Consider the following 13,937-nt stretch of genomic DNA (forward strand, 5'->3'; position numbering starts at 1 on the left):
CAAGTTTTTTTTTTTAGACTATAAAATAATGGATATGATTGTTTTCCATACAAACGAAGAAATTAATTTACAAAGAAATAACTATGCCAACCAAAATAATTCCACTTTCCACTTGAAGGACAAGAACCTGGAAGAAATACATATAGTAATTGGACTCCTCATTTTATCTGCGGCTTTAAAAGACAACCACCTGACAACAGATATAGTGTTTCACGATTCTTATGGTTCAGGACGCTATAAGTCAACCAGAATGAGGTTCAACTTTCTGATAAACTGTGCTCGATTCGATGACAAGAGATCGAGGCCAGAGAAACAAACACTTATAAAACTCATGCCTATTTCACATGTATGGAGTATTTTTTACAAATAATTGTCACAAGTCTTACACGCCTGGGCTGTACCTAACAATAGATGAACAGGTGGTGGGATTTCGAGGGTGTTGTCCCTTTTAAATGTATATCCTGTCAAAACAGAAGAGATATGGCATTTAACTCATTATCATGTGTGTGAAAATTCATTGAAGTATGTTATTAATGCAATGCCATATCTCAGCAAAGGTACAGTACTTTCTGGAATTCCAGTGGCAGATTTCTTTGTCAAAAAGTTGGCAGAATCTATAAAGGGGAGTCATTGTAACATACTCTTGACAAATGGTTTACAAGCGTGCCACTTGACCAGAAACATTTGCAGGAACATCAATTCACAATATCTGCCACCATGAAAAAGAACAAAAGGGAACTGCCCAACGAACTTATCAATCCAACATATAGTCACAGAAAAGTCAGAAGTACAATGCTTCTTTTTGACAAAAACCTCACAGAGCTCTCTTATAAACCAAAAGAAGGAAAGCTCATGACATGCATTTCAATGGCTCCATGACGAAGGAATCACTGATAACACCTCAAAAAACCAGACATAATACTCAGTTACAATAGTACTAAAGGAGGTGTCGACTCATTGGACTAGATGTGCTAGAACAAGTGTTCTAATAGAAAAACGAGAAGATGGCCTCTCTGTGTTTTTTGTAATATGTTGAATATGGCGTGTATCAACTCCTTTGTGAATTATTGTCATAACCAATACAAGAACCAAAGAAAACCACTCAGCAGATTAAAATTCATGCTGGAATTGCATGAACAACTAACTACTCCATAGCAGAAACATCGGCTTAGTTGTCCAGGTCTCTCTAGTAAATTATGAACGTCAATAAGTAAAGTCTGCCATGAAAACATCATAGAATCGATGAGTGTTGGAAAAAAAGGGAAAAGAACTTATTGCTTAATTTGCTCTTATGAGAAGAGAAGAATGACGCAGACGTACTATGTTGTATTACATAAAAAACCTATATGTGGGAAGCACCAAAAAAAATCATATATAAACTGTCTGTAAATAATATGATATGTTTACTCATTTACTTAATATATTGTAAAAGTTCTATAAAATTGACAACGTTTAAGAATGTCTAACAACGAGAAGTAAAATGTTTGTGTAAAATGTGGTTCTGGTTTTTAATTTAGACACCTGATTACTACTTTTATGTTTTTCTTATCTTATATTGTTGAATAAATATTATATAATATTATTAATTAATAAATAAATACATTACAGTAATATTAAAACGTTATTCTCCTGAGAAACTCATTTCTTTAGCATGCACGTAAATTTTACGTATAGTTAATAATTAGGTATGCATTAATTCAGTTAGTGTACTAGGGTTAAAAAGGTAGTTACTTCAATACAGAATATTTTTATGAAAATTTAGTAATGATGATTTTAATCTGTTTCCTAAAAGAAGGTTAAAAAAAATATAAAAATATAAAAAGATTACTTTTTTATGTAAAAAAGATGTTCCAGTGACAGTTAATAGTTAATTTAATATTTTTATTTGATAAACAAAATGTTTGCATGAATAAAAAAAAGAAAAAGTGAATATGTATAAATTACTTGGAATGAGTTAGTATTTTAAATAAAAAGTTTATGATATTCATGAAAAAAAGGGGATTTAGAAATAAACTTAAAAAAAGAGATTTTAGTGGCAAAATGAAAAGCTTGGGTTAACTTTAAAAAATACGATAATATGATTTGTCTGTGAATTTCCTATGAATATAAATAACTATGCATGAACCATTATTATTATGATAAATAGACAAAATTAATGCTGTAAAGAAATGTATATTATCAGATTAGTAAAAGTGAAATTAAAAAAAAAACAATTATTGATTTTACAAGTTGGGAAAATTTACTTTCTACCTTAGACATAATTGGTGGTTATAATCTCATTAAATGCAATGTAAGAACTATTTATTTTAAAGACATTCACTCTATCAAGGAACACAAAGTTTTAAAATCAATTTATATTGCTTTTGTGCATTATTAACTTAACATAATATAAATTCATATTGACTAAAATTTCATTAATTTTCATCACTTAGTATGGAAAAATAGTCAGTAATTTTTAATATTTTAAACTAATAAAAACTTTTACTTTCTAATACTGACTTGTTCCTGATGAACAGACATTTTTCTCTCTAGTATTGCGCATTTTCAATGTCTACTGCATTGATAAACTTTGTTTAAAAATTAAGTTAAGCTTTTTAAAATAAATAATGGATAGACAGATGATGGGGGTGTATAAATTATGGAAGAGATTTTTGCTTCTAATGATGTAAAGTTGGGCTATCATTCTAGATGATATAAATTCTGATCAGGTTTACAGAAAAAAAGGGGGGGGGGTAAAAGAGAACCAAATTTTAGCCAGCTGGCTAAAAATAGATAGTGTTTATATTGAATTTTTAAGTGTATATATATTTTTGTTTGTTATATTTATTGCATGTTTTAAATAGTATGTTACACTTTAAGACTGAGGCAATGAGTTGTTATTTTTAGATATACCACTCTCTTTTGTTTGTTGCTTTGTTTTTTTTTAATAGTAAATTTTTCTGTAAGCTTAAGATTGTACTTAATTTATTGAGCAGTTTTATGAAACATGTTATATCTCTTTTTTTTTCTTCATGTTTGAAGTCATCATCTCAGAAAGGTGGAAAGTTAGTTGGTGTTGTGTGGGCTAGTTTGTGTAGTTATGTGTATCAGCTTCTTGGGAATGGGTTTCTTTAATCTTTTTAATATTATCTATATCTACCTACTACTTTTAAAATTCAGGTAGTTTAGATTATTACTCAGTTCATTTTCTAGTGAGAACAGTAGCCCGGTATAAATGTATATGTTAGGAATGATTCTATGATAACAAATGGTTCTGTGAGAGTTTGTTATTATTTAAAATGTGTTTGTGTTCTATGTTGTATGCAATTATTTTGGTAAGGATTGCAGCAACTGGTGCACTCAGAGCAGACTTTACTGCACTTTATAAAATAATTTTGTGCGGACATGAGATTTATGTAGTATGTTATTTCAGTTATTTTAATTCATTATTTCACTAGGTATTTGATATGTTACCTTTCTAAGAGTGTCTGTATGTAGTTAGTTTCTTGTATGGAAACATTTGTAAAACGTTTTTGGTCAAGGGATGCAAGTCTTGAGGTTAGTAATGAAGCATGATTTGATCCCATTACAGCTATTTTAAATACAAGATTTTGAATAATACAAGAGTGAAACACATATGTTCATCAAGAATTGTTTGATATACAACAGTGAGTGTTTTATTAATTTAATTTTGTAGTTCATGTATAGTTATGAATCTTACAGAATTAACTTTTAATATGTAAATATGTTATACATTTGAAATACTGAAAGAAATAACCAACTTTCAGTTAATTATTAGTCACTTTTATTGAATAAATGAAACATTTTTAATTTTTTAGAAAAACAATTAGATTTATAGAAACAATCAATTACTCTACTATATTAACTTATTGTTGTAAATAACTTAATAAGTTAAAAACTCACTTTGATTGTGATGATGCAGTTAGGTCCCCAACAAGACGTTCAGCAGTTGGTCGAAAAGGTGGGTAAGGATGTAAAAGTGGTAATGGATCTTCGACTCCAGGTATAGGCTCAGAATCATCTACAAGTTAATGAACGATATTAATCATAAAAAAAAAACTTATCAATAAATTGTAATCATAATTTCTAAACTATAAAAAAAATTAGCAGACTAAAAAATTTATTTACAGAAAACTTAAAGAAAGTGTTTTGTTCTACTTCAAATTTTTGGGTTTTGTAAAATCTTTCTTGTAAAAAAAATGATAGAGGTATAATTCTGGGACCTGTTTTATTCAAATTTTTGGGTCAACAAACATATAAACCTACCAAAATTTGTTCTTAATTTGGGACTCAAAAATTGTAGTATGGCTTCATTTTACTCATGGTGGGCAATCAGGGCATATATTTTACTAGTTATAACCCAAAAACAAAGCATTTCTAGACATGCTTATATGGTTTTTTTGCCTCTCTTTATAACCCTTCAAAAAAAAACCTTCTGTTGCCATGCCATTTTCAATCAGCATGTTTATATAATATTACTTACCACCCTAGTACTGCGATCCTTGAAGAGGCGATATTTATCCTCTTGATATATTTATAAATGTAATATCAGGATATATTTTTTTTAATTATAAAAATAAATTCTTATATTAAATGCTTAATATTATCAGCTTAATATTATTATTTTCTCCTCTTCTATCTGTATTCAAATTTTTTAGTTACATGTTTCATATAGAATTTTTATATTCATATCTTGTGATGAAGCAGAGATCTTTGTGAAAGTGCTTAATGCAAAAAAATAAAATTAATCTGCAAATGAATGAAAATTTGTTTTTATGAGTAATAATAATAAAAATGGTGGAGTTTTAGCATCTCAGCCTTTCATCCGGAGGTCCTGGGTTTGAATTCCAGTCAGGAATGGCCTTTTTTTCATATGCTAAAAATTCCCATCAGGCTAATAACCATAGCAATTGATGCATGAAAAACTCAAACAAAATAATAACAGGCAGGACTCTTTTGTGTGTTTTAGACTCAAAATACTCTGTAACCTACGGTGGAACCAGTCGTGCTAATAGGTGAATGTTCATTGATTTGTGCCACAAACTAAGACACCAAGGCTCCTCATTCACTTTCATCTGGAGCCCTGGCCATGCAGGCATTCAAGCCAATGAGGAAGCAGATGCTGCTGCTAAGATGTCTGTAAATGACTTGCCATTCAAAAAGGTTGCAATAAGGCCTAATTGATTGGTACTAATTGACTAAATAATTTATAAGGAGATTTAAAAAATATTTCACCACTGAAAATACATAAAAACAGAAAACTTTTCTCAAAATTAAAATATACTTTCTTTGAGCTTAGTTGTGTTAAAAATGAGCAACAATTTCTTATTTAATAAATGCAACTGTTACTGCACTTTTTCTTCTTCATATACATTACTTTTTTGCACCATCAAGTGTCTCAAGTTATGAGAGTTCGCATTAGATAACTCTCCTTATTACTTTTTATTTTACTAACTAAAACATAAGGTTGTTAAAGACTGGTCCAAGAAACATTTTTACAATTATTTTTTTAATTATGAGTATTATTATAATTTCCTAAATTGTGATTTAATTTTTGTTACTTTACTATTTTCCAGATGCAGGAGAAAATAAATACAATAATTCTAATAACATTTTATACTTAGCCTTATTTTCCAAATATTTTGGTCATGAACAAAAATAATCTTTAAAAAAATTGTAAAAAATTATTTATGTACTTGTTTTATAATAATGAATTAGATATATTCATCTGTATTTAATGGTAGAAGAGTATACTTACAGGGACATGCAATTCCAGTAGAACAAATTTGAGTATGTTTTGGTTCAGTTTCTGGGTTGCAAGATGTCATTCCTAATTTATCATGTCTGGAAATACGACAAGTGACATTGCGACTCTGAACTCCATCACCACATGTCACTGAACACTGTACATAAGAAACAAATTATATAAATTACAATTAAACTTTTAAAACTAACAAGTATGCTATATTCAAGATTCCATTACTTTATATTAACAGAATATAAATACATAACAATAATTTATATGTATACATTAGAATTCCATTTACAAGGAACTTGAAATTATTTTATCATAAATTAAAATGGATGTTTATTAAGGTATGTTTAATAATAAGTAAAGAAAGTACATAACATTACTCTATCAATTAATCAGTGGAATTTAAAGAACAAAGAGAGATGTTTAAAAACTGTCAGTATAAGCTATAAAAAAGCAGTTAATAGATAAGTAAACATAGAATAACTCATAACCAGGGCTGGTGTTAGAGGAATTTTGAATTGTACCATGGCTATCAAACCCATAATCATTCTATCTCTTTAAATTAAAATTTTATCAATTACTGTCACTTTAATTAGCATTAAAAACAAGTCATATTTTTTTCTTTTGTACTATTATATTTCTCTGAATAGTAATTTCTTCAATGAACATTTTTCTCATATTTTTGAGGTATGTACAAATATTCAATTTTTGAATAACACCTGATGAGAATTTAAACATATATCACCATTTTCATTATTTTATTCACAACTCCAATTATAGATATTTAAAAAAAAATCAGTCTATAAACCAAAGTAGAAAGATTGGAAAAAGTAAGTGATCATGATAGGAATCACTATATATTATTTTATTTCATAAAAATGTAAAAAAATTGTTTTTTACATTTAATTTTTAATAAATATTGCAACTTAACTCAAGACTGCTTCAACTTATACAGTAACAGAAAATGATTATATTATAATAATCTGTTTTGAGTGAAAGAAAGATAATAACACTGAAATATTCTCAGCCAGATCAAAGCACAATTTTTCATTTTACTTCACCATGGTTTAATTAACAAAAATCACCATTATAAAAATGTATAGCTTACGTATACTTACTGTATGCATATGAATGAATATACTCCTATAAATTGATAAAATAAAAAAATTAAGGTTATATGAAAAATAAATTGAGTAATTTGAAACAAAACTGACTTCAACTGGATCCAACCAAACATATGATTTTCTTTTGAACATCTTAAGTATGATCCCTTATTTACTTCACTATTTGGGTCGATCAGTTTCTTAATACATTCCCATAAGTTATTACATACCATATGATTCATTCGTTAGATTCATCTAAATAACAATAATTTTAAATTAATGTTCTATTGTAGGCATTATTATTGTAATCATTCCGTACCAAGATTGATTTATTGCCTACATTTAATAAAATATGATTTATCATCTATCTATAATAAAATGTGTCACCTGCCTTGTGGACATAGAAAAAAACTTCAGATGTGGAGGTAAATTGTGAAAATAATGTTAATACTGGAACAAGCAGCCATGAACAGTCACCAGTGGTCACAACTGTAGTGAGACTTAGGGTGGATGGGTAATAACTTGGTAATATCTGTAAAACTGAGGGATATCAATCTTTCCTTTTAGACTCAGATAATCAGGATGAAGACCTAAAGGTTTCTTTTCTGTATCTTAAAAAGTTAATAGTGGTTAAAATCTGAGATACTAATATAATAGATGGTTTAAATGCATAGATTGCCAAAGAAAGAACAGTTATATATGAACTATATAACTCTAAGATTATGGGAATAGAAATAAAGAAGGTAAGAAAGATGATATATTGACTTATGGTAGACATTGGTTAACATGTGTGGAGTAAATGATCTAATAATTAGATATTTTATTAACACATAATTTTGGGGAAAAAACATCATAGAAAATACTATAAATGATTAAGCAAAACATAGAATGAAGTTACACAAAGATTAATTCCTCATAAAAAAAAACAGAAACTAAAGAGCTGTTTCTTGGTGATTCGTCTCAGGGAGAGTAGAGCAGTTATTTTTAAACTTGAGATGAAAGAAACAAGTTAACAGAAACAAGTTAAAGTAGATAACAGAAAAAAATATTGATGTAGTATAAAATATGACAGTGTAAAAATATTATTATGTGAATTAAAAACTAGATAACTAAAAGAGAAACATGAGTTTGGAATTAAGTTAAAGAAATCAAGAAGTTAAACAAAGCCACTTATGTGCTGAATTGTGAATTAATCATCTAAAGAAAAAAGATAGTAAAGTAGATAAGGAAGAAAGCCCATACCAGAATCATAAAAGTTTACAACAGGAAAACAAATTGCCACAAAGACATAAACAAAAAATATTAATAAGTCACTATGTCACCATTCTAATAAATGTCAACAAGATATGGGTGACTGTAGAAGAAAATTAAGTATAGTTTAGATAGCTAAAAGAAGTATTTACGAGGGTAGGAAAGACACAAGTATATAAAGAAACTAACAAAAATAAGGAAAGATTTAGAATATTCTTCAAGTGAGAATAGAAGAAGATTTACTGAGATTATTAGGTTGTTTATAAAGAATGCAGGCTATAAGTATATCAGAATTTTAAACTTAAATTTAAAATTTAAAAGTCCCAATTTCGAAACCTGGTCAGACATAGCATTTTTCATATGCTACAAAATTCCATTTTCATATCTCCACGTATAAGCGTCAAGCTTCTGTGGTGAATTAATTCATCAAGAAAAAAAAAAAAATAGGTAGAAATTCATGAAGATGACAAAAAAATGAAGGATAGAGTATATTAAAGAAGATTTGAAGAAAACACAAGGGGAGAAAGTTCTGAAGAGGAGTGGTGGAAAAATATAATAAAGTGAAAACTTATGATTTGCAGCTAAATACAAAACAGATGGATAAAGGAAAGTGGTGATGATTTAATAAAATATTATAACACAAACACTATGAATTTTCACTTTTACTTATTAATCCTGAAGGAAATTGAACATCCACGTGCTTCTCATGCCTTTTAAAAATAGATAATTTTATTAAAAAAATATTAGTGAAATCAACATTTTTTTTTTTTGTGAAAATTATTACATAAATAGAATGTACTATAAACTTATACCTCTGACCATTCTCCAGCAACCCATGTGGGAGGACATGGTAATGGATTACAAGGTTCCAACAGACGTGGTTTATGTCCTTTACACATGTGATCAGGTACCTGAAATGAAGAAAACACAACTTAATAACATTTAAAAAATATTAAGTACTGGGTATAATATGTATCACAACATATTTCCATCTGACACTTACGTCTTTTCAAGAGATAAATATACATAATACATTTAATCTAATATTTAACTTGGATGTCATTTCTATGCTAATGAGAAATTTAATAATTTTATCTCTAGTTTCTATTTCAATGAAAATCCTTATACTTCTTTGACCTGCTAATCTTTTGATTTTCATACACACCTTCAATATCTCCTATAATTTATGTGTTTTCCTTAAAGTTTTATTCTTTATTTTTCCTCATATTACCTTAACATATTCATGATTACCTTACATATTACAAATTACCTTACTTACCATCACATGATAAAATCCTAACTAAATTTGTTGATCATGAATATTTTACCAAAGATGTTAACTTTGTATTCGACTGGCAACAAAAAACAACTTTTACTATACTGAATGCAGAATGACGTTAGTCATATTTATTATTTGCTTTGTTAATAAATTTTACACTCAGTATGCATTTTTCTTTACTTTCTAAAACAATTTTTTAAACTATTAGACTGCTCAACAGAATGAAAGTTTGGTTATGAATAAAATCTGATCCACATATTTTGCATTTCTTAATATTTTATGGTCATGGAGTCTAAAAATGCTACTCTCAAGAATATAAAGTTCTGTATGTTTGAATATAAGTGTGCATTTTGGCATTTACTTTACTTCATTTATCAAGAATGTTTTACCTTCATTTGCCAGGAATGTTTTATTTATTTATATAATAATGTTAGATATAAAATTACAAATAATCTATGTGCATATATTGCTTTTTTTTTTACACATGACGGAATGGAAACAGTATATGCATGTGGGATAAGAGGTTGTGTGCATGTGTGCATGTGTGTTACCATTTTCCTCAAAAACTACTGGACAATTCATCATCTTCAGCTTGATGAGCTTCATCATCTCTTTCAATCCTTCTTCAGTAAAGACATTAAATTACCTCTATTAGCAGGTCATCTATTCCTTCAACTTTTTAATTCATCACATCTTTTAAATTGCTTGTGTAACTTTGATTTCAGGACTACTACTCCTATTTCATTCTCTATGATTTCAACTTGTTATTCAATGGGAAGATCACTTGGGTTTCTTTAGATTAGCAATCTTCCCACCTTTTAAGAATATCTTCATCTCTGTATAATACTTTACCATTTCTAGTGACAATTTCTTTAGGGCCTATACTCTTTCTCCATTTATGCCATGATACAGTTCTTACTTTTTTATTCATTACCTTGTTCTTTCTAAATCTTCTTTATATAAGCATTCATCTACTAGCCATTTTTCCATTGTTTTTTGTAATACTTTTCATTCATTACTTAATTTTCTGTACAGCCTATTATCTTTTTCAGCCTTCCTGTTTTTTTTTCTTCTATATTCCATTTTTTCAATCATTTCCTTGGTAACTCATGACTTCTTTATTTTTCTTCGTTAATGAAAAAAATTGTTTGTTCTGCTTCTGTTTTTACAGTATCTTCCATATTAAGCAAAATCCATTCTTGTCATTTTCATTGGAGACAGGAAATGCCTTCTGAATTTCTTATCTTGAATACACAAACTACACGCTCTCTTATTACCTCCTTTTTAATTGTTATTTTTTGCAAATTACATTTAGTTACTTTCTTCATTCTTTTAATTCTCTTCAATCTTATTTTTATTTCTGCTACTAGAATATATGGTTACTGTCAATTTTGGTTCCGGGTGGTCTATTAGGTGTTTTTATCACATTTCTGAACCTGTCTTCTGCAATTATATGGCCAATTGTTTTCATCTCCTGATAATTTATAATTTACTAATTGCTCATATTTACTACACTCATATATTAATCTTCAGTTGGTGAGGTAACGTTTCACAGACACATTTGGGGAGGTGACGTCATTTTGACACCCCTTAATTTTTTGTTACTTTGATGTCATTTTTAAGTAATTTTTTATTTTTTGTTATTGTTAGGTGAGTAAAGGTTTTTAAAACATCTTTACTACTTTAAACCACTTTTTATACAGTAAAACACTTTAAAGTAGGAAATAGGAAAATAGTTTATTCCATACTCCAATTTCACTTTCATTTCAAATATTATGCCTGTTAGCAATTCACATTATATGCCACAACTCGGGCATTTCTTCTCAGTTCTACTCTAGACCATCTAAAATTGGATTTACTCAGATAAACGCTTTCATCTATTTCCCTATGTTTATCAATATCTTCATTTTCACCACCTCCTAAAACTTAGAAAAACCTCCTAAAACTTAGACCTTAGAATCTGTATCAGGTTTGCTGACAATACAGTCATTCTGATCAACAGCCTGTTCCTCATTTCCTGCAGCAACCACCTCCTGATCTTCATCTGTAACCCATTCTTGATTACCATTTGGACCTTGTTTCCTATTTTGACCTTAATTGGTTCATCAATATCTGAATCCTTGCTTTCCCATCCATCCAGTTTACAAAGAATTGCTTCTTTGAAATTCCTATCATTCACGTTCATTTTTGACCTGAAAAAAATTAACACGATTTGCTAATAAAATTGAAACAACTGGATGCAAGAAATTTGTATTTAAGCAAAAATCTGCACTATTTGATCATTTTACGAAAGGAAGCTGTACTTACATAAATGGTGAGCACACGTCAGTTTGACGTCGAACACTCAATTGAGAAAAAACAGACACTATAAAATCTCTTAGTGCATGGCAATCTAACTGTAACTAAAAAAGAACCAGCTACTGCAAACCACATTTCATTATTTGAACAAGGGTGGGTGTAATCACATACAGACCAGATGAGCACTGTCATTTTGACATCACCTTGAAGGTTAATTCACCTGCATTATCTTCAAACTGACTAGTAGTGCACTAGTCTACAAATTCTTTAGATGTATTTCGATCCTGACAGCAATTATTTTGTCATGAGAAATAACTTCTCATTTTTCAACTAGAGATCTGAATCAGAAGAAGCAATTTTTACTTTGGATCATTTAACAGAAGAAAGCTATCATGTAAGAGATATTCCATTGCCTTCCACCTTTAGATCAGCCACTCCTAACTAGGGGAGCAGATGTTGATTGCAGCCACTCTTAATATCTTTAAACATTATAAGGTAAATTTTTTATTTAAACATCCTAGATCAATTTATTGACTGACGTCAAGTCAAAATAACTTCTCTAAAAAATAATTGAATACTGAAAGATTTTTAACATTTATTTTGATGTATGATTGAAAATAAATAAAAACATATATAAAAAAGTTGAGTTACATAAAATAGAACTGAGAACTTTGATTATTTTTAAACTTTGAAAATTGGATTCAATTTAAATAAGATTGTTTGGAGTTGAATACAATAATTCTCAAAATATGATTTTCTTAATCTTTTATTTTAGTTGTCTTGTATTTTTTGTTTTTACTTCCTTGTACAAAGTAAAGGAAGTATTGTAATCGCGAAAAATTTTGCTTTTCAGATTTCAATGTAAATATCCATTTTGACCATCCCTGAATCCATTTTGACTAGTTTCGGCGTGACGTCTGTACATACATACATACATGTATGTATCTCGCATAACTAAAAAAATGATTAGCCGTAGAATTTTGAAATTTTGGATTTAGGGTTGTTGTAACATCTAGTTGTGCACCTTCCCATTTGATTGCAATCGACTGTACCAAAAGTGTCCAAAAAGCAATAAAACCAAAAAAACTTGGATTTTGGACTTTTTCTAAAACTGCAGTAATAAGCTATCATTGAGGACTTTTCAACGATATATACTAAGCAGTACTTATCTTCACTGGTTTCAGAGTTATAGTCAAATAAAAGTTTAACAAAATATTAGCATCTTTTAAGGGGAAGGCATATCGGTTCGAATGTAACTTCATCTCCTTTTTCTAATTTTTTTTTTTAATCTAAATATATTGATTTATTAATAATTATTAATCTCTGAGTGTAAAAAAAAAATATTATACATAATAATTCAATAATATTAATAAAAAAAAATATGAAAAAATGTCAGAAGTTATTAATGAAATCAAATTTTATGTACTTTGCATTTTAAAAAGTGTGTATATGTACTTTAATAGGTGTAAAAGGAAGTCATTTGGTGTCCATATCAGATTTTTTGGTTAGTTAAACAGATTTACAATATATTAAATATTTCTTGTCATTAGAAGTTATCATAACTTGGTCAAAATTCTTTGGCGCTGAAAGATAACTTAATATATTTGGAATTTGTTGAGAGCTAGTAGAACAAGTATTTTTTAGAAATACTCTTTAAGAAATAAGGATTGTTTAAATTACACATTATTTTAGATAAAGAGATAAAAGTTCAATGAAATAATTTGTTTAAAAACTCAAAGATCATTTTAATCTATCCCGTACTAATTACATAAATATGTAGGAATAAAAAAACCTATACACAATAAAAAAAAAGGTAAGAAAAGATGAAATATTTTCACTTAATTGTGTTCAATAAACTCAGAGCTGTTAAGTAAATTCCATACTCATAAAGTATTCTAGGGCATAAATTTGAGTAAGAAAGATGTGATGGTGAGATGAGTGAGAAGTTTGAGGGAGAGGAATTAGAGAATGAATGAATGAATGAATTAGGTGAGTGAGTTTACTTGGTTGCAGAAGTGTACTGTGATTAAGTGGGTGGAAATTACTGCGGCTAAACAAACATTGAACTGATTGGTCTCCAGGCCGAGATTAGTAAAAGGCAGCGGCGTCAGCAAGAGAGCTCCCTCAACGCTAATTAAAAATCTGTAGTACTAACAGATAGTTGCTGATAATCGATGAAAACTTCGTTAATTACCTTTTTGAACAAATTCATCTCATTTACACTTTTCCTTCCTGACTTAATAACTTAATT

At 28.6% G+C, this 13,937-nt stretch overlaps 1 protein-coding gene across 1 annotated transcript in view; it reads right to left on the reverse strand.

Annotated features, from left to right (window-relative positions):
- nolo (ADAMTS-like no long nerve cord) overlaps nucleotides 1-13,937 on the reverse strand; it is a 680,775-nt gene that overhangs the window by 123,350 nt on the left and 543,488 nt on the right. Inside the window, exons 8-10 of the mRNA XM_075359132.1 lie at nucleotides 8,922-9,020; nucleotides 5,759-5,903; nucleotides 3,904-4,021 (exon numbers count right to left, since the gene is read on the reverse strand). Coding sequence (XP_075215247.1) covers nucleotides 3,904-4,021; nucleotides 5,759-5,903; nucleotides 8,922-9,020 — 362 coding nt within the window. The remainder of the gene's footprint in view (nucleotides 1-3,903; nucleotides 4,022-5,758; nucleotides 5,904-8,921; nucleotides 9,021-13,937) is intronic.

Source organism: Lycorma delicatula, chromosome 3 (genome assembly GCF_047948215.1).
Source record: "Lycorma delicatula isolate Av1 chromosome 3, ASM4794821v1, whole genome shotgun sequence".
NCBI lineage: Eukaryota > Metazoa > Arthropoda > Insecta > Hemiptera > Fulgoridae > Lycorma > Lycorma delicatula.